At 40.0% G+C, this 22,936-nt stretch overlaps 1 protein-coding gene across 1 annotated transcript in view; it reads left to right on the forward strand.

Moving 5' to 3' along the window:
- Window positions 1–14,098: 14,098 nt before the first annotated feature.
- LOC139753925 (probable glutamate receptor) overlaps window positions 14,099–22,936 on the forward strand; it is a 311,686-nt gene continuing 302,848 nt past the window's right edge. The window contains exon 1 of the mRNA XM_071670883.1: window positions 14,099–14,215. Within this exon, the coding sequence (XP_071526984.1) occupies window positions 14,099–14,215 (117 nt within the window). The remainder of the gene's footprint in view (window positions 14,216–22,936) is intronic.

Consider the following 22,936-nt stretch of genomic DNA (forward strand, 5'->3'; position numbering starts at 1 on the left):
CGCAATCCATCACTGATTCCCTAAATACATCCCATTCCTGCCCCACTCCCCTTACTTCCATTGTTCTCACCTTTTCCCATTCTGTACACAGTCTCTCCTGGTACTTCCCCACACAGGTCTCCTTCCCAAGCTCACTTACTCTCACCACCTTCTTCACCCCAACATTCACTCCTCTTTTCTGAAAACCCATACTAATCTTCACCTTAGCCTCCACAAGATAATGATCAGACATCCCTCCAGTTGCACCTCTCAGCACATTAACATCCAAAAGTCTCTCTTTCGCACGCCTGTCAATTAACACGTAATCCAATAACGCTCTCTGGCCATCTCTCCTACTTACATAAGTATACTTATGTATATCTCGCTTTTTAAACCAGGTATTCCCAATCATCAGTCCTTTTTCAGCACATAAATCTACAAGCTCTTCACCATTTCCATTTACAACACTGAACACCCCATGCATACCAATTATTCCCTCAACTGCCACATTACTCACCTTTGCATTCAAATCACCCATCACTATAACCCGGTCTCGTGCATCAAAACCGCTAACACACTCATTCAGCTGCTCCCAAAACACTTGCCTCTCATGATCTTTCTTCTCATGCCCAGGTGCATATGCACCAATAATCACCCACCTCTCTCCATCAATATTTTATATTTTTATTTATTATACTTTGTCGCTGTCTCCCGCGTTTGCGAGGTAGCGCAAGGAAACAGACGAAAGAAATGGCCCCCCCCCCCATACACATGTATATACATACGTCCACACACGCAAATATACATACCTACACAGCTTTCCATGGTTTACCCCAGACGCTTCACATGCCTTGATTCAATCCACTGACAGCACAACCCCTGTATACCACATCGCTCCAATTCACTCTATTCCTTGCCCTCCTTTCACCCTCCTGCATGTTCAGGACCCGATCACACAAAATCTTTTTCACTCCATCTTTCCACTTCCAATTTGGTCTCCCTCTTCTCCTCGTTCCCTCCACCTCCGACACATATATCCTCTTGGTCAATCTTTCCTCACTCATTCTCTCCATGTGCCCAAACCACTTCAAAACACCCTCTTCTGCTCTCTCAACCACGCTCTTTTTATTTCCACACATCTCTCTTACCCTTACGTTACTCACTCGATCAAACCACCTCACACCACACATTGTCCTCAAACATCTCATTTCCAGCACATCCATCCTCCTGCGCACAACTCTATCCATAGCCCACGCCTCGCAACCATACAACATTGTTGGAACTACTATTCCTTCAAACATACCCATTTTTGCTTTCCGAGATAATGTTCTCGACTTCCACACATTCTTCAAGGCCCCCAGAATTTTCGCCCCCTCCCCCACCCTATGATCCACTTCCGCTTCCATGGTTCCATCCGCTGCCAGATCCACTCCCAGATATCTGAAACACTTCACTTCCTCCAGTTTTTCTCCATATATATTTATATATATATAAATATATATATATATATATATATATATATATATATATATATATATATATATATATATATTTTATATTTTTATTTATTATACTTTGTCGCTGTCTCCCGCGTTTGCGAGGTAGCGCAAGGAAACAGATGAAAGAAATGGCCCAACCCCCCCCCATACACATGTATATACATACGTCCACACACGCAAATATACACACCTACACAGCTTTCCATGGCTTACCCCAGACGCTTCACATGCCGTGATTCAATCCACTGACAGCAGGTCAACCACGGTATATATATATATATATATATATATATATATATATATATATATATATATATATATATATATATATATATATATATATATATATATATATATATATATATATATATATATATATACATATATATGTATATATATATATATATATATATATATGTATATATATATATATATATATATATATATATATATACATATATATATATATATATATATCTATATATATATATTATATATATATATATATATATATATATATATATATATATATATATATATATATATATATATATATATATATATATATATATATAGGTATTTTACCTATATAAAAAATAAATGAAATAAATAAATCCTCTTTGTGACTTATTTAATATCACATTTTGTAAAAGAATCTGTATATCTGCATTACTATAATTGGGATCCCAGTGTAACTTGAATGATGATTAACTCTATTACATTAGCAAGATGTTTTGCTACAACACTAAACCTTTTTGAGTCTTTCTAGTCTTTACGTATCATTCACTATCCTCTTTAGTGTAGTTACAGGATCAATGCTCTTTTGAAATTCAATCTTCTCACACCTATTTAACATTTAATACTCCAATTACTCTACTGTCAGTTACCAATACTGTTCAAACTCTATGTATTCTACTACTTTTTCTCCTTTATCTCTTGAACTTGTAGTCATGATTGCGCTGATTTCTTTTCTTCTTAATATCATCTAGAGATTAAGCACATACATAGGTCTTTTATGAATCTAAAGGCTTATACTGATGTCCAAAACGAGCTAAATTTTCATTCAGTGCATGTTAATTACAACACTGTTTATAAATACTGTTGTGTATTTCATCTTGCAACTTTCTTAAAAAAAGAAAAAATGAATGCTGCTTGTCAAGAACTTAATGGCTCAAAATTGTCCCTAAGATAGTTAATACAAATACATTTTACACCATCATCAGCAATTTATCATTTTGATTCTGGATATGTCTTACAAGCCATAACCTATGATAGCTTCAGAGGAAAAGCTCTAATGTCTTTCTTTACAGATTATATCTATTACCAGAATATCTTTTATTAAATGGAAAAACCATTTATCTTTTAGTTGATTCTTTGTGAATGCAACCTATAAGCAGTTATTAAAAGAAATAACTGATATTTCACATTAAAAGATATTATATCAAAATAACAGAAGTGACCCATAATGGCTTATCATATTTCATACCACATCAACTTAAGTTTAAAGGCAAAAAAAAATACCTTAGTTTCTAAAAGTGAACATGCAAAACATGTTTTTACATCATAAAGTACAAGCAGAATTATATGGGAGTGAATTTTACTTTCATCCTGTATTGAAGATATATTTCATAATCCTACGATGAAAACTGTTCGAGGTATATCCTTTTTTCCTTATTTAAAATCAAACCCTGGGGATAGGGGAGAAAGAATACTTCCCACGTATTCCCTGCGTGTCGTAGAAGGCGACTAAAAGGGGAGGGAGCGGGGGGCTGGAAATCTTCCCCTCTCGTCTTTTTTTTAATTTTCCAAAACAAGGAACAGAGAAGGGGGCCAGGTGAGGATATTCCCTCCAAGGCCCAGTCCTCTGTTCTTAACGCTACCTCGCTAACGCGGGAAATGGCGAATAGTTTGAAAGAAAGATATATATATATATATATATATATATATATATATATATATATATATATATATATATATATATATATATATATATATATATATATATATATATATATATATATATTTATATATATTATCATGATTATCATTACTATCATTATTATCTTTTTTATTTTGCTCTGTCGCTTTCCCTCGCGTTAGCGAGGTAGCGCAAGGAAACAGACGAAAGAATATCCCACCCCACCCACATACACACGGATATACATACACGTCCAGACACGCATATATACATACCTATACATCTCAGTGTAATCATATATATACACACCCCGACATATACGTATATACACATGGACATAATTTATACTGTCTGCCTTTATTCATTCCCATGCCACCTCGCCACACATGAAATAACAACCCCTCCCCCCCATGTGTGCGAGGTAGCGCCAGGAAAAGACAACAAAGTCCACATTCATTCACACTCAGTCTCTATCTGTCATGTAATAATGCACCGAAACCACAGCTCCCTTTCCACATCCAGGCCCCATAGAACTTTCCATAGTTTACCCCAGACGCTTCACATACCCTGGTTCAATCCATTAACAGCACGTCGACCCGGTATACCACATCGATCTAATTCACACTATTCCTTGCACGCCTTTCACCTTCCTGCATGTTCAGGCCTGATCACTCAAAATCTTTTTCACTCGTTCCCTCCACCTCTGACACATATATCCTCTTTGTCATTCTTTCCTCACTCATTGTCTCTATGTGACCAAACCATTTCAAAACACCCTCTTCTGCTCTCTCAACCAGACTCATTTTATTACCACAAATCTCTCTTACCCTATTATAACTTACTCGATCAAACCACCTCACACCACATATTGTCCTTAAACATCTCATTTCCAGCACATCCACCCTCCTACGCACAACTCTATCCATAGCCCACGCCCTGCAACCATACAACATTGTTGGAAACAGTTTTCCTTCAAACATACACATTTTTGCTTTCTGAGATAATGTTCTCGACTTCCATACATTCTTCAAGGCTCCCAGAATTTTCGCCCCCTCCCCCACCCTATGATTCGCTTCCGCTTCAATGGTTCCATCCTGACTGTTTTCACTAGCTCTCTCATCTACAACAGACTGCATACTTGCCCCTCTTTCCAAAACTCTTCCATTTACCTTCCTAACAACCCCATCCATAAATAGATTAAACATCCATGAAGACATCACACCCCTGCCGCACACCTACATTCATTGAGACCTAATCACTTTCCTCTCTTCCTACACTTATACATGCCTTACATCCTCGATAAAAACTTTTCACTGCTTCTAACAACTTGCCTCCTACACCATATATTCTTAATACCTTCCACAGAGCATCTCTTTCAACTTTATCATATGCCTTCTCCAGATCCATAAATGCTACATAGAAATCCATTTGCTTTTCTAAGTATTTCTCACATACATTCTTCAAAGCAAACACCTGATCCACACATCCTCTACCGATTCTGAAACCACACTGCTCTTCCCCAATCTGACACTCTGTACATGCCTTCATCCTCTCAGTTAATAACCTCCCACATAATTTCCCAGGAATACTCAAGAACTTTTACCACTGTAATTTGAGCACTCACTCTTATCCCTTTTGCCTTTTTACAATGGCAATATGCAAGCATTCCGCCAATCCTCAGGCACCTCACCATGAAACATACATACATTAAATAACCTTACCAACCAGTCAATAATACAGTCACCCCATTTTTTCATAAATTCTAATGCAATTCTATGCAAACCCGCTGCCTTGCCGGCTTTCATCTTCCGCAAAGCTTTTACTTCCTTTGCTCTGTTTACCAAATCATTTTCCCCAACCCTCTCACTCTGCACACCACCTCGACCAAAGCAACCTATATCTGCCACTCTATCATCAAACACATTCAACAAACCTTTAGAATACTCGCTCCATCTCCTTCTCACATCACCACTACTTGTTATCACCTCCCCATTAGCTCTCTTCACTGAAGTTCCCATTTGTTCTCTTGTCTTACGCACTTTATTTACCTCCTTCCAGAGCATCTTTTTATTTTCCCTATAATTTAATGATACTCTCTCACCCCAACTCTCATTTGCCCGCTGTTTCACCTCTTGCAATTTCGTCTTGACCTCCAGCCTCTTTCTTTTATACATCTCCCACTCATTTCCATTATTTTCCTGCAAAAATCGTCCAAATGCCTCTCTCTTCTGTTTCACTAATAATCTTACTTCTTCATCCCACCACTCACTACGCTTTCTAATCTGCCCACTTCCCACGCTTCTCATGCCACAAGCATCTTTTGCGAAAGCCATCAATGCTTCCCTAAATACATCCAATTCGTCCCCCACTCCCCTTACCTCCTTTGTTCTTACCTTTTTATATTCTGTATTCAGTCTCTCCTGGTAGTTCCTCACACAAGTCTCCTTTCCGAAGCTTACTTACTCTCACCACTCTCTTCACCGCAACATTCTCTCCTCTTTTCTGAAAACTTCCACAAATCTTCACCTTCGCCTCCACAAGATAATGATCAGACATCCCTTCTTTTGCACCTCTCAGCATATAATGGTCCAAAAGTCTCTCTTTCACACCCAGTCTCTAGCTGTCTTGTATAATGCACCGAAACCACAGCTCACTTTACACATGCAGGCCCCACAAATCTTTCAATGATTTTCTCCACACGCTTCACCTGCCCTGGTTTAATCCATTGACAGCACGTCCACCCCGGTATACCACATCGTTCCAATTCACTCTATTCCTTGCACGCCTTTCACCCTCCTGCATGTTCAGGCCCCGATCACTCAAAATCTTTTTCACTCCATCTTTCCACCTCCAGTTTGGTCTCCCACTCATCTTCGTTTCCTCCACCTCTGACACATATATCCTCTTGGTCAATCCTTCCTCACTCATTCTCTCCATTTGACCAAACCATTTCAAAACACCCTCTTCTGCTCCCTCAACCACACTCTTTTTATAACCACATATCTTTCTCACCCTTTCACTACTTACTCGAACAAACCACCTCACACCACATATTCTCATCAAACATCTCATTTCCAGCATATATACATCCTCCGCACAAGTCTATCTATAGCCTACTCCCTGCACCAGTATAACATTGTTGGAAACTATATTCCCTCAAACATACACATTTTTGTTTTCCAAGATAACGTTCTCGACTTCCACACATTTCTTAACGCTCCCAGAACTTTCGCCCCATCCGCCATCCTATGATTCACTTACGCTTCCATTGTTCCATCCCCTGCCAAATCCACTCCCAGATGTCTAAAACACTTCGCTTCCCCCAGTCTTTCTCCATCCAAACTTGCATCACAAGTGACTTGTCCCTCAACCATACTGTGCCTAATGACCTTGCTCTTAGTCACATTTACTCTCAGTTTTCTTCTTTCACACACTTTGCCAAACTCAGTCACCAGCTTCTGCAGCTTCTCACTCGAATCAGCCACTAGCGCTGTATCATCAGCGAACAACAACTAACTCACTTCCCAGGCTCTCTCATCCACAACAGACTGCATACTTGCCCCTCTTTCCAAAACTCTTTCATTCACCTCCCTAACAACCACATTCATAAAAATTAAACAACCATGGAGACATCACGTATCCCTGCAGCAAACCAACATTAATTGAGACCCAATTATTTTCCTCTCTTCTTACCTGTACAAATGACATACACTATCCATAAAAACTTTTCACTGCTTCTATCAACTTACCTCCCACACCATATAATCTTAATACCTTCCACATAGCATCTCTATTAACTCTATCATATGCCTTCTCCAGATCCGTAAATGCTGCATACAAATCCATTTGCGTTTCTAAATATTTCTCATACACATTTTTCTAAATATTTTTCATATACATGTTTCAAAGCAAATACCTGATCCACACATCCTCTACCACTTGTGAAACCACTCTGCTCTTCCCCAATCTGATGCTCTATACATGCCTTCACCCTCTCAATCAACACCCTCCCATATAATTTCCCAGGAACACTCAACAAATTTATATCTCCGAAATTTGAGCACTCACTCTTATCTCTTTTGCCTTTGTACAATGGCACTATGCAAGCATTCCGCCAGTCCTCAGAGTGAAAACCGATCAGACGAAAGAATGGCCCAACCCACCCACATACACATGTATATATTTCCACGTCCACACACGCAAATATATATAATTATACATCTCAATGTACACATATATATACACACACAGACATATACATATATATACACATGTACATAATTCATACTGTGTGACTTTATTTATTCCCCGCCACACAGGGAATAACAGTCCCCTCCCCCTTCATGTGTGCAAGGTAGCGTTAGGAAAAGATAACAAAGACCCCATTCGTTCACAATCAGTCTCTAGCTGTCATGTCATAATGCACCGAAACCACACCTATCTTTCCACTTCCAGGCTCTAAAGAACTTTCCGTGGTTTACCCCAGACGCTTCACATGCCCTGGTTCCATCCATTGACAGCACGTCGACCCCGGTATACCACATCGTTCCAATTCACTCTATTCCTTGCACGCCTTTCACCCTCCTGCATGTTCAGGCCCCAATCACTCAAAATCTTTCTCACTCCATCTTTCCACCTTCAATTTGGTCTCCCACTTCTCTTCGTTCCCTCCACCTCTGACACATATATCCTCTTGGTCAATCTTTCCTCACTCATTCTCTCCATGTGAACAAATCATTTCAAAACACCCTTTTCTGCTCTCTCAACCACACTCTTTTTCTTTCCACACATCTCTCTTACCCTTGCATTACTTACTTGATCAAACCACCTCACACCACATATTGTCCTCAAACATCTCATTTCCAGCACATCCACCCTCCTGCGCACAACTCTATCCATAGCCTACGCCTCGCAAACATACAACATTGATGGAACTACTATTCCTTCAAACATACCCATTTTTGCTTTCCGAGATAATGTTCTCGACTTCCAAACATTCTTCAAGGCTCCTAGAATTTTCGCCCCCTCTCCCAGCCTATGATTCACTTCTGCTTCCATGGTTCCATCCACTGCCAGATCCACTCCCAGATATCTAAAACACTTTACTTCCTCCAGTTTTTCTCCATTCAAACTTAACTCCCACTTGACTTGACCCTCAATCCTACTGTACCTAATAACCTTGCTCATATTTATATTTACTCTTAACTTTCTCAAGCTCTCTCATCCAGAACAGACTTCATATATATATATATATATATATATATATATATATATATATATATATATATATATATATTTTTTTTTTTTATACTTTGTCGCTGTCTCCCGCGTTTGCGAGGTAGCGCAAGGAAACAGACGAAAGAAATGGCCCAAACCCCCCCGCATACACATGTATATACATACGTCCACACACGCAAATATACATACCTACACAGCTTTCCATGGTTTACCCCAGACGCTTCACAAGCCTTGATTCAATCCACTGACAGCACGTCAGCCCCGGTATACCACATCGCTCCAATTCACTCTATTCCTTGCCCTCCTTTCACCCTCCTGCATGTTCAGGCCCCGATCACACAAAATCTTTTTCACTTCATCTTTCCACCTCCAATTTGGTCTCCCTCTTCTCCTCGTTCCCTCCACCTCTGATACATATATCCTCTTGGTCAATCTTTCCTCACTCATTCTCTCCATGTGCCCAAACCACTTCAAAACACCCTCTTCTGCTCTCTCAACCACGCTCTTTTTATTTCCACACATCTCTCTTACCCTTACGTTACTCACTCGATCAAACCACCTCACACCACACATTGTCCTCAAACATCTCATTTCCAGCACATCCATCCTCCTGCGCACAACTCTATCCATAGCCCACGCCTCGCAACCATACAACATTGTTGGAACCACTATTCCTTCAAACATACCCATTTTTGCTTTCCGAGATAATGTTCTCGACTTCCACACATTCTTCAAGGCCCCCAGAATTTTCGCCCCCTCCCCCACCCTATGATCCACTTCCGCTTCCATGGTTCCATCCGCTGCCAGATCCACTCCGAGATATCTAAAACACTTAACTTCCTCCAGTTTTTCTCCATTCAAACTCACCTCCCAATTGACTTGACCCTCAACCTTACTGTACCTAATAACCTTGCTCTTATTCACATTTACTCTTAACTTTCTTCTTCCACACACTTTACCAAACTCAGTCACCAGCTTCTGCAGTTTCACACATGAATCAGCCACCAGCGCTGTGTCATCAGCGAACAACAACTGACTCACTTCCCAAGCTCTCTCATCCCCAACAGACTTCATACTTGCCCCTCTTTCCAAAACTCTTGAATTTACCTCCCTAACAACCCCATCCATAAATAAATTAAACAACCATGGAGACATCACACACCCCTGCCGCAAACCTACATTCACTGAGAACCAATCACTTTCCTCTCTTCCTACACGTACACATGCCTTACATCCTCGATAAAAACTTTTCACTGCTTCTAACAACTTTCCTCCCACACCATATATTCTTAATACCTTCCACAGAGCATCTCTATCAACTCTATCATATGCCTTCTCCAGATCCATAAATGCTACATACAAATCCATTTGCTTTTCTAAGTATTTCTCACATACATTCTTCAAAGCAAACACCTGATCCACACATCCTCTACCACTTCTGAAACCATATATATATATATATATATATATATATATATATATATATATATATATATATATATATATATATATATATATATATATATATATATATATATATATATATATGAGTTGTGGGAGTATGTGATAGAATGTAAGAAAGTAAATTCACGATTAATATGGGTAAAAATGAAAGTTGATGGAGAGAGGTGGGTGATTATTGGTGCATATGCACCTGGGCATGAGAAGAAAGATCATGAGAGGCAAGTGTTTTGGGAGCAGCTGAATGAGTGTGTTAGTGGTTTTGATGCACGAGACCGGGTCATAGTGATGGGTGATTTGAATGCAAAGGTGAGTAATGTGGCAGTTGAGGGAATAATTGGTATACATGGGGTGTTCAGTGTTGTAAATGGAAATGGTGATGAGCTTGTAGATTTATGTGCTGAAAAAGGACTGATGATTGGGAATACCTGGTTTAAAAAGCGAGATATACATAAGTATACTTATGTAAGTAGGAGAGATGGCCAGAGAGCGTTATTGGATTACGTGTTAATTGACAGGCGTGCGAAAGAGAGACTTTTGGATGTTAATGTGCTAAGAGGTGTAACTGGAGGGATGTCTGATCATTATCTTGTGGAGGCTAAGGTGAAGATTTGTATGGGTTTTCAGAAAAGAAAAGTGAATGTTGGGGTGAAGAGGGTGGTGAGAGTAAGTGAGCTTGGGAAGGAGACCTGTGTGAGGAAGTACCAGGAGAGACTGAGTACAGAATGGAAAAATGTGAGAACAATGGAAGTAAGGGGAGTGGGGGAGGAATGGGATGTATTTAGGGAATCAGTGATGGATTGCGCAAAAGATGCTTGTGGCATGAGAAGAGTGGGAGGTGGGTTGATTAGAAAGGGTAGTGAGTGGTGGGATGAAGAAGTAAGAGTATTAGTGAAAGAGAAGAGAGAGGCATTTGGACGATTTTTGCAGGGAAAAAATGCAAGTGAGTGGGAAATGTATAAAAGAAAGAGACAGGAGGTCAAGAGAAAGGTGCAAGAGGTGAAAAAAGGGCAAATGAGAGTTGGGGTGAGAGAGTATCATTAAATTTTAGGGAGAATAAAAAGATGTGCTAGAAGGAGGTAAATAAAGTGCGTAAGACAAGGGAGCAAATGGGAACTTCAGTGAAGGGCGCAAATGAGGAGGTGATAACAAGTAGTGGTGATGTGAGAAGGAGATGGAGTGAGTATTTTGAAGGTTTGTTGAATGTGTTTGATGATAGAGTGGCAGATATAGGGTGTTTTGGTCGAGGTGGTGTGCAAAGTGAGAGGGTTAGGGAAAATGATTTGGTAAATAGAGAAGAGGTAGTGAAAGCTTTGCGGAAGATGAAAGCCGGCAAGGCAGCAGGTTTGGATGGTATTGCAGTGGAATTTATTAAAAAAGGGGGTGACTGTATTGTTGACTGGTTGGTAAGGTTATTTAATGTATGTATGACTCATGGTGAGGTGCCTGAGGATTGGCGGAATGCGTGCATAGTGCCATTGTACAAAGGCAAAGGGGATAAGAGTGAGGGCTCAAATTACAGATGTATAAGTTTGTTGAGTATCCCTGGTAAATTATATGGGAGGGTATTGATTGAGAGGGTGAAGGCATGTACAGAGCATCAGATTGGGGAAGAGCAGTGTGGTTTCAGAAGTGGTAGAGGATGTGTGGATCAGGTGTTTGCTTTGAAGAATGTATGTGAGAAATACTTAGAAAAGCAAATGGATTTGTATGTAGCATTTATGGATCTGGAGAAGGCATATGATAGAGTTGATAGAGATGCTCTGTGGAAGGTATTAAGAATATATGGTGTGGGAGGAAAGTTGTTAGAAGCAGTGAAAAGTTTTTATCGAGGATGTAAGGCATGTGTACGGGTAGGAAGAGAGGAAAGTGATTGGTTCTCAGTGAATGTAGGTTTGCGATAGGGGTGTGTGATGTCTCCATGGTTGTTTAATTTGTTTATGGATGGGGTTGTTAGGGAGGTAAATGCAAGAGTTTTGGATAGAGGGGCAAGTATGAAGTCTGTTGGGGAAGAGAGAGCTTGGGAAGTGAGTCAGTTGTTGTTCGCTGATGATACAGCGCTGGTGGCTGATTCATGTGAGAAACTGCAAAAGCTGGTGACTGAGTTTGGTAAAGTGTGTGGAAGAAGAAAGTTAAGAGTAAATGTGAATAAGAGCAAGGTTATTAGGTACAGTAGGGTTGAGGGTCAAGTCAATTGGGAGGTGAGTTTGAATGGAGAAAAACTGAAGGAAGTGAAGTGTTATAGATATCTGGGAGTGGATCTGGCAGCGGATGGAACCATGGAAGCGGAAGTGGATCATAGGGTGGGGGAGGGGGCGAAAATTCTGGGGGCCTTGAAGAATGTGTGGAAGTCGAGAACATTATCTCGGAAAGCAAAAATGGGTATGTTTGAGGGAATATTGGTTACAACAATGTTCTATGGTTGCGAGGCGTGGGCTATGGATAGAGATGTGCGCAGGAGGATGGATGTGCTGGAAATGAGATGTTTGAGGACAATATGTGGTGTGAGGTGGTTTGATCGAGTAAGTAACGTAAGGGTAAGAGAGATGTGTGGAAATAAAAAGAGCGTGGTTGAGAGAGCAGAAGAGGGTGTTTTGAAATGGTTTGGGCACATGGAGAGAATGAGTGAGGAAAGATTGACCAAGAGGATATATGTGTCGGAGGTGGAGGGAACGAGGAGAAGAGGGAGACCAAATTGGAGGTGGAAAGATGGAGTGAAAAAGATTTTGTGTGATCGGGGCCTGAACATGCAGGAGGGTGAAAGGAGGGCAAGGAATAGAGTGAATTGGAGTCATGTGGTATACAGGGGTTGACGTGCTGTCAGTGGATTGAAGCAAGGCATGTGAAGCGTCTGGGGTAAACCATGGAAAGCTGTGTAGGTATGTATATTTGCGTGTGTGGACGTGTGTATGTACATGTGTATGGGGGGGGGGGGTTGGGCCATTTCTTTCGTCTGTTTCCTTGCGCTACCTCGCAAACGCGGGAGACAGCGACAAAGTATAAAAAAAAAAAAAAAAAAATATATATATATATATATATATATATATATATATATATATATATATATATATATATATATATATATATATATATATATATACATATATATATATATATATATATATATATATATATATATATATATATAGGGGAGAAAGAATAATTCCCACGTATTCCCCTCGTGTCGTAGAAGGCGACTAAAAGGGAAGGTAGCGGGGGGCTGGAAATCCTCACCTCTCTTTTTTTTTTTTTTTTCCAAAAGAAGGAACAGAGAAGAGGGCATATATATATATATATATATATATATATATATATATATATATATATATATATATATATATATATATATATATATATATATATATATATATTATAAATCCTTCTCTTCATACTGAAAAGGGATCTTAAGGTCTAGGAGATAAGTTTTGGATTATGAATCGCGGTATCAAGATCTATATCAATTACATTCTTATACTTTTTTTTCCTGGGTGCTATTTTATGTAAAATGAGACTAATATTTAATGTCCAGTTCTATTGAAGATTTTCGCTTTATCTAAATGCGTTATATGTTGTATTTATCAAGCCGGATGGGGATCTGCGATCTATACTTTACAGCTCATCCAATTATGCATGATCTGAGTCATTGTGATAATTAGACTTTACAGATTTCATAGATAGACTTCACCATTGTCATTGGATTCATTGGCATACATCATATTAACCTTATAGGAAGAAAAAAAAAATTAAATAAGGGTTATCTATCTGAAAGAACAAATTTTTTTTTTATGAATTACCTGAACTAAATGAATTTCCCTTGGATGATTTTGTTGCAGTTTTACCTTTGTCACAAAAGGTCATCAGATTCTTTTATAAACCAGTGAAGATTACATAACGATGTAAAAGATCGCTATGATTAAAACCGATATACAACTCATTCTTCCTTCCTTGTCAAGATTAACGATAATACTTTTTCATATACTTTCATAAAGCGAGGGTGTGAGAGATGGTTGCCTCTGGATCATCAGTACTGTTGCTTCTGGCTGGAGCAGCATTCCTGGTCGTCGCTCAGCTGCCCATCACTCATGGTGAGATGGGAGATAGCGCCATGGTCGACCATACCGTGAGTCTGGATAAAAAGGTCTTATCTGTGTCTCACCTTGTGGACGATACTGAACTAATTTAATATACTGTAATCTCTAACATAACAATATATATATATATATATATATATATATATATATATATATATATATATATATATATATATATATATATATATATATATATATATATATATATATATATATATATATATATATATATATATATATATATATGTATGTATATACATACGTCCACACACGCAAATATACATACCTACACAACTTTCTATGGCTTACCCCAGACGCTTCACATGCCCCGATTCAATCCACTGACAGCACGTCAAACCCGGTATACCACATCGCTCCAATTCACTCTATTCCTTGCCCTCCTTTCACCCTCCTGCATGTTCAGGCCCCGACCACACAAAATCTTTTTCACTCCATCTTTCCACCTCCAATTTGGTCTCCCTCTTCTCCTCGTTCCCTCGACCTCCGACACATATATCCTCTTGGTCAATCTTTCCTCACTCATTCTCTCCATGTGCCCAAACCATTTCAAAACACCCTCTTCTGCTCTTTCAACCAAGCTCTTTTTATTTCCACACATCTCTCTTACCCTTACGTTACTTACTCGATCAAACCACCTCACACCACACATTGTCCTCAAACATCTCATTTCCAGCACATCCATCCTCCTGCGCACAACTCTATCCATAGCCTACGCCTCGCAACCATAAAACATTGTTGGAACCACTATTCCTTCAAACATACCCATTTTTGCTTTCCGAGATAATGTTCTCGACTTCCACACATTCTTCAAGGCTCCCAGAATTTTCTGTACCTACACTACCTAATAACCTTGCTCTTATTCACATTTATTCTTAACTTTCTTCTTTCACACACTTTACCAAACTCAGTCACCAGCTTCTGCAGTTTCTCACATGAATCAGCCACCAGCGCTGTATCATCAGCGAACAACAACTGACTCACTTCCCAAGCTCTCTCATCCCCATCAGACTTCATACTTGCCCCTCTATCCAAAACTCTTGGATTCACCTCCCTAACAACCCCATCCATAAACAAATTAAACAGCCATGGAGACATCACGATCCCCTGCCGCAAACCTACAATCACTGAGAACCAATCACTTTCCTCTCTTCCTACACGTACACATGCCTTACATCCTCGATAAAAACTTTTCACTGCTTCTAACAACTTCCCTCCCGCACCATATATTCTTAATACCTTCCACAGAGCATCTCTATCAACTCGATCATATGCCTTCTCCAGATCCATAAATGCTACATACAAATCCATTTGCTTTTCTAAGTATTTCTCACATACATTCTTCAAAGCAAACACCTGATCCACACATCCTGTACCACTTCTGAAACCACACTGCTCTTCCCCAATCTGATGCTCTGTACATGCCTTCACCCTCTCAATCAATACCCTCCCATATAATTTACCAGGAATACTCAACAAACTTATACCTCTGTAATTTGAGCACTCACTCTTATCCCCTTGCCTTTGTACAATGGCACTATGCACGCATTCCGCCAATCCTCAGGCACCTCACCGTGAGTCATACATACATTACATAACCTTACCAACCAGTCAACAATACAGTCACCCCCTTTTTTAATAAATTCCACTGCAATACCATCCAAACCTGCTGCCTTGCCGGCTTTCATCTTCCGCAAAGCTTTTACTACCTCTTCTCTGTTTACCAAATCATTTTCCCTAACCCTCTCACTTTGCACAACACCTCGACCAAAACACCCTATATCTGCCACTCTATCATCAAGCACATTCAACAAACCTTCAAAATACTCACTCCATCTCCTTCTCACATCACCACTACTTGTTATCACCTCCCCATTTGCGCCCTTCACTGAAGTTCCCATTTGCTACCTTGTCTTACGCACTTTATTTACCTCCTTCCAGAACATCTTTTTATTCTCAATAAAATTTAATGATACTCTCTCACCCCAACTCTCATTTGCCCTTTTTTTCACCTCTTGCACCTTTCTCTTGACCTCCTGTCTCTTTCTTTTATACGTCTCCCACTCAACTGCATTTTTTCCCTGCAAAAATCGTCCAAATGCCTCTCTCTTCCCTTTCACTAATACTCTTACTTCTTCATCCCACCACTCACTACCCTTTCTAATCAACCCACCTCCCACTCTTCTCATGCCACAAGCATCTTTTGCGCAATCCATCACTGATTCCCTAAATACATCCCATTCCTCCCCCACTCCCCTTACTTCCATTGTTCTCACCTTTTTCCAATCTGTACTCAGTCTCTCCTGGTACTTCCTCACACAAGTCTCCTTCCCAAGCTCACTTACTCTCACCACCCTCTTCACCCCAACATTCACTCTTTTTTTCTGAAAACCCATACAAATCTTCACCTTAGCCTCCACAAGATAATGATCAGACATCCCTCCAGTTGCACCTCTCAGCACATTAACATCCAAAAGTCTCTCTTTCGCGCGCCTTTCAATTAACTCTCCTACTTACATAAGTATACTTATGTATATCTCGCTTTTTAAACCAGGTATTCCCAATCATCAGTCCTTTTTCAGCACATAAATCTACAAGCTCTTCACCATTTCCATTTACAACACTGAACACCCCATGTATACCAATTATTCCCTCAACTGCCACATTACTCACCTTTGCATTCAAATCACCCATCACTATAATATATATATATATATATATATATATATATATATATATATATATATATATATATATATATATATATATATATATATATATATATATATAAATATATATATTTATATACATTCTTTTACACACTTTACCAAACTCAGTCACTAGCTTCTGCAGTTTCTTACATGAATCAGCCACAAGCGCTGTATCATCAGCGAACAACAATTGACTCACTTCTCAAGCGCTCTCATCCACAACAGACTGCATACTTGCCACTCTTTCCAAAACTCTTGCATTCACCTCCCTAACAACCCCATCCATAAACAAATTAAACAACCATGGAGACATCACACACCCCTGCCGCAAACCTATTTTCAATGAGAACCAATCACTTTCTTCTCTTCCTACACGTACACATGCCTTACATCCTCGATAAAAACTTTTCACTGCTTCTAACAACTTGCCTCCCACACCAAATATTCTTAGGACCTTCCACAGAGCATCTCTATCAACTCGATCATATGCCTTCTCCAGATCCATAAATGCTACATACAAATCCATTTGTTTTTCTAAGTATTTCTCGCATACATTCTTCAAAGCAAACACCTGATACACACATCCTCTACCACTTCTGAAACCACACTGCTCTTCCCCAATCTGATGCTCTGTACATGCCTTCACCCTCTCAATCAATACCCTCCCATATAATTTACCAGGAATATTCAACAAACTTATACCTCTGTAATTTGAGCACTCACTCTTATCCCCTTTGCCTTTGTACAATGGCACTATGCAAGCATTCCGCCAATCCTCAGGCACCTCACCATGAATCATACATACATCAAATAACCTTCCCAACCAGTCAACAATACAGTCACCCCCTTTTTTAATAAAATCCACTGCCATACCATCCAAACCTGCTGCTTTGCCGGCTTTCATCTTCCGTAAAGCTTTTACTACCTCTTCTCTATTTACCAAATCATTTTCCCTAACCCTCTCACTTTGCACACCACCTCGACCAAGACACCCCACATCTGCCACTCTATCATCAAACACATTCAAGAAACCTTCAAAATACACACTCCATACCAGGGAATACGTGAGAAGTACTCTTTCTTCCCTATCCACTGGGATGATATATATATATATATATATATATATATATATATATATATATATATATATATATATATATATATATATATATATATATATATATATATATATATATGTATATATATATATATATAAATTATGATTATCTTTTTAATTCATTTTGCTTTGTCGCTGTCTCCCGCGTTCGTGAGATAGTGCAAGGGAACAGACGAAAGAATGGCCCAACCCACACACATACACATGCATATACATACAAATCGACACACGCAAATATACATACCTATACATATCAACGTCTACATATATATATATATATATATATATATATATATATATATATATATATATATCTTTTTTTTTTTCTTTCAAACTATTCGCCATTTCCCGCGTTAGCGAGGTAGCGTTAGGAGCAGAGGACTGGGCCTTTTTTGGAATTTATATACACATGTACAAAAATCATACAGTCTGCCTTTATTCATTCCCATCGCCACCTCGCCACACATAAAATAGCCCCCTCCCCCCTCATGTGTGCGCGGTAGCGCTAGGAAAAGACAACAAAGGCCACATTCGTTCACACTCTGTCTCTAGCTATCATGTAATAATGCACCGAAACCACAGCTCCCTTTCTACATCCAGACCCCACAGAACTTTCCATGGTTTACTCCAGACGCTTCACATGCCCTGGTTCAATCCATTGACAGCACGTCGAGCCCGGTATACCACACCGTTGCAATTCACTCTATTCCTTACACGCCTATCACCCTCCTGCATGTTCAGGCCCCGATCACTCAAAATCTTTTTCACTCCATCTTTCCACCTCCAATTTGGTCTCCCACTTCTCGTTCCCTCCGCCTCTGACAAATATATCCTCTTAGTCAATCTTTCCTCACTCATTCTTTCAATGTGACCAAACCATTTCAAAACACCCTCTTCTGCTATCTCAACCACACTCTTTTTATTTCATTACTTACACGATCAAACCATCTCACACTACATATTGTCCTCAAACATCTCATTTCCTGCGCACAACTCTATCCATAGCCCACGCCTCGCAGCCATACAACATTGTTGGAACCACTATTCATTCAAACATACCCAATTTTGCTTTCCGAGATAATGTTCTCGACTTACAAACATTCGTCAAGGCTCCCAGAATTTTCAACCCTTCCCCCAACCTATGATTCACTTCCGCTTCCATGGTTCCATCCGCTGCAAGATCCACTCCCAGATATCTAAAACACTTTGCTTCCTCCAGTTTTTCTCCATTCAAACTTATCTCCCAATTGACTTGACCCTCAACCCTACTGTACCTAATAACCTTGCTCTTATTTACATTTACTCTCAACTTTCTTCTTTCACAAATTTTCCCAAACTCAGTCACCAGCTTCTGCAGTTTCTCACATGAATCAGCCACCAGCGCTGTATAATCAGCGAACAACAAATGACTCACTTCCCAAGCTCTCTCATCCACAACAGACTGCATACTTGCCCCTCTTTCAAAAACTCTTGCATTCACCTCCCTAACAACCCCATCCATAAACAAATTAAACATCCATGGAGACATCGCACACCCCTGCCGCATGCCTACATTCACTGAGAACCAATCACTTTCCTCTCTTCCTACACGTACAGAAGCCTTACATCCTCGATAAGAAATTTTCACTGCTTCTAACAACTTGCCTCCCACACCATAAACTCTTAATACCTTCCAAAGAGCATCTTTATCAAGTCTGTCATATGCCTTCTCCAGATGCATAAATGCTACATACAAATCCATTTGCTTTTCTAAGTATTTCTCACATATTTTCTTCAAAGCAAAAACCTGATCCACACATCCTGTACCACTTCTGAAACCACACTGCTCTTCCCCAATCTGATGCTCTGTACATGCCTTCACCCTCCCATATAATTTACCAGGAATACTCAACAAACTTTTTTTTTTTTTTTTTTTTTTTTTTTTTTTTTTTATACTTTGTCGCTGTCTCCCGCGTTTGCGAGGTAGCGCAAGGAAACAGACGAAAGAAATGGCCCAACCCCCCCCATACACATGTACATACACACGTCCACACACGCAAATATACATACCTACACAGCTTTCCATGGTTTACCCCGGACGCTTCACATGCCTTGATTCAATCCACTGACAGCACGTCAACCCCTGTATACCACATCGCTCCACTTCACTCTATTCCTTGCCCTCCTTTCACCCTCCTGCATGTTCAGGCCCCGATCACACAAAATCCTTTTCACTCCATCTTTCCACCTCCAATTTGGTCTCCCTCTTCTCGTTCCCTCCACCTCCGACACATATATCCTCTTGGTCAATCTTTCCTCACTCATTCTCTCCATGTGCCCAAACCATTTCAAAACACCCTCTTCTGCTCTCTCAACCACGCTCTTTTTATTTCCACACATCTCTCTTACCCTTACGTTACTTACTCGATCAAACCACCTCACACCACACATTGTCCTCAAACATCTCATTTCCAGCACATCCATCCTCCTGCGCACAACTCTATCCATAGCCCACGCCTCGCAACCATACAACATTGTTGGGACTACTATTCCTTCAAACATACCCATTTTTGCTTTCCGGGATAATGTTCTCGACTTCCACACATTTTTCAAGGCTCCCAAAATTTTCGCCCCCTCCCCCACCCTATGATCCACTTCCGCTTCCATGGTTCCATCCGCTGACAGATCCACTCCCAGATATCTAAAACACTTCACTTCCTCCAGTTTTTCACCATTCAAACTCACCTCCCAATTGACTTGACCCTCAACCCTACTGTACCTAATAACCTTGCTCTTATTCACATTTACTCTTAACTTTCTTCTTCCACACACTTTACCAAACTCAGTCACCAGCTTCTGCAGTTTCTCACATGAATCAGCCACCAGCGCTGTATCATCAGCGAACAACAACTGACTCACTTCCCAAGCTCTCTCATCCACAACAGACTTCATACTTGCCCCTCTTTCCAAAACTCTTGCATTCACCTCCCTAACAACCCCATCCATAAACAAATTAAACAACCATGGAGACATCACACACCCCTGCCGCAAACCTACATTCACTGAGAACCAGTCACTTTCTTCTCTTCCTACACGTACACATGCCTTACATCCTCGATAAAAACTTTTCAATGCTTCTGACGTATATATATACATATATATATATATATATATACACATATATATATATATATATATATATTTTTTTTTTATACCTCTGAAATTTGAGCACTCACTCTTATCCTCTTTGCCTTTGTACAATGACACTATGCAAGCATTCCGCCAATCCTCAGGCACCTCACCATGAATCATACATACATTATATAACCTAACCAACCAGTTAACAATAAAGTCACCGCTTTTTTTAATGAATTCCACTGCAATACCATCCAAACCTGCTGCCTTGCCGGGGATTGGGGAGAAAGAATATTTCCCACGCATTCCTCACGTGTCGTACAAGGCGACTAAAGGGGACGGGAGCGGGGGGCTAGCAACCCTCCCCTCCTTGTATTTTGACTTTCTAAAAGGAGAAACAGAAGAATGAGTCACGCGGGGTGTGCTCATCCTCCTCGAACGCTCAAATTGGGGTGTGTAAATGTGTGTGTATGTAACCAAGATAAGAAAAAGGAGAGATAGGTAGTATGTTTGAGGAAGGGAACCTGGATGTTTTGGCTCTGAGTGAAACGAAGCTCAAGGATAAAGGGGAAGAGTGGTTTGGGAATGTCTTGGGAGTAAAGTCAGGGGTTAGTGAGAGGACAAGAGCAAGGGAAGGAGTAGCACTATTCCTGAAACAGGAGTGGTGTGAGTATATGATAGAGTGTAAGAAAGTAAACTCTATATTGATATGGGTAAAACTGAAAGTGGATGGAGAGAGATGGGTGATTATTGGTGCATATGCACCTAGGCATGAGAAGAAAGATTATGAGAGGCAAGTGTTTTGGGAGAAGCTGAATGAGTATGCTAGTGGTTTTGATGCACAAGACCGGGGTATAGTGATGGGTGATTTGAATGGAGAGGTGAGTAATGTGGCAGTTGAGGGAATAATTGGTATGCATGGGGTGTTCAGTGTTGTAAATGGATATAGGGAAGAGCTTGTAGATTTATGTGCAGAAAAAGGACTGGTGATTGGGAATACCTGGTTTAAAAAGCGAGATATACATAAGTATTCGTATGTAACTTTTGGATGTAAATGTGCTGAGAGGTGCAACTGGAGGGATGTCTGATCATTATCTAGTGGAGGCGAAGGTGAAGATTTCTAGAGGTTTTCAGAAAAGAAGAGAGAATGTTGGGGTGAAGAGAGTAGTGAGAGTAAGCGAGCTTGAGAATGAGACTTGTGTGAGGAAGTACCAGGAGAGACTGGGTACAGAATGGAAAAAGGTGAGAACAAAGGAGGAAAGGGGAGTGGGGGAGGAGTGGGATGTATTTAGGGAAGCAGTGATAGCTTGCGCAAAAGATGCTTGTGGCATGAGAAGCGTGGGAGGTGGGTTGATTAAAGAGGGTAGTGAGTAGTGGGATGAAGAAGTAAGATTATTAGTGAAAGAGAAGAGACAGGCATTTGTACGGTTTTTGTAGGGAGATAATGCAAATGAGTGAGAGATGTATAAAAGAAAGAGGCAGGAGGTCAAGAGGAAGGTGAAAGAGGTGAAAAAGAGGGGAAATGAGAGATGGGGTGAGAGAGAATCATTAAATTTTAGTGAGAATAAAAAGTTGTTTTGGAAGGAGGTAAGTAATGTGCGTAAGACAAGGGAACAAATGGGAACTTCATTGAAGGGTTCTAATGGGGAGGTGATAACAAGTAGTGGTGATGTGAGAAGGAGATGGAGTAAGTATTTTGAAGATTTGTTCAATGTGTTTGATGATAGAGTGACAGATGTATTGTGTTTTGGTCGCGGTGGTGTGCAAAGGGAGAGGGTTAGGGAAAATGA

Source organism: Panulirus ornatus, chromosome 16 (genome assembly GCF_036320965.1).
Source record: "Panulirus ornatus isolate Po-2019 chromosome 16, ASM3632096v1, whole genome shotgun sequence".
Lineage (NCBI taxonomy): Eukaryota > Metazoa > Arthropoda > Malacostraca > Decapoda > Palinuridae > Panulirus > Panulirus ornatus.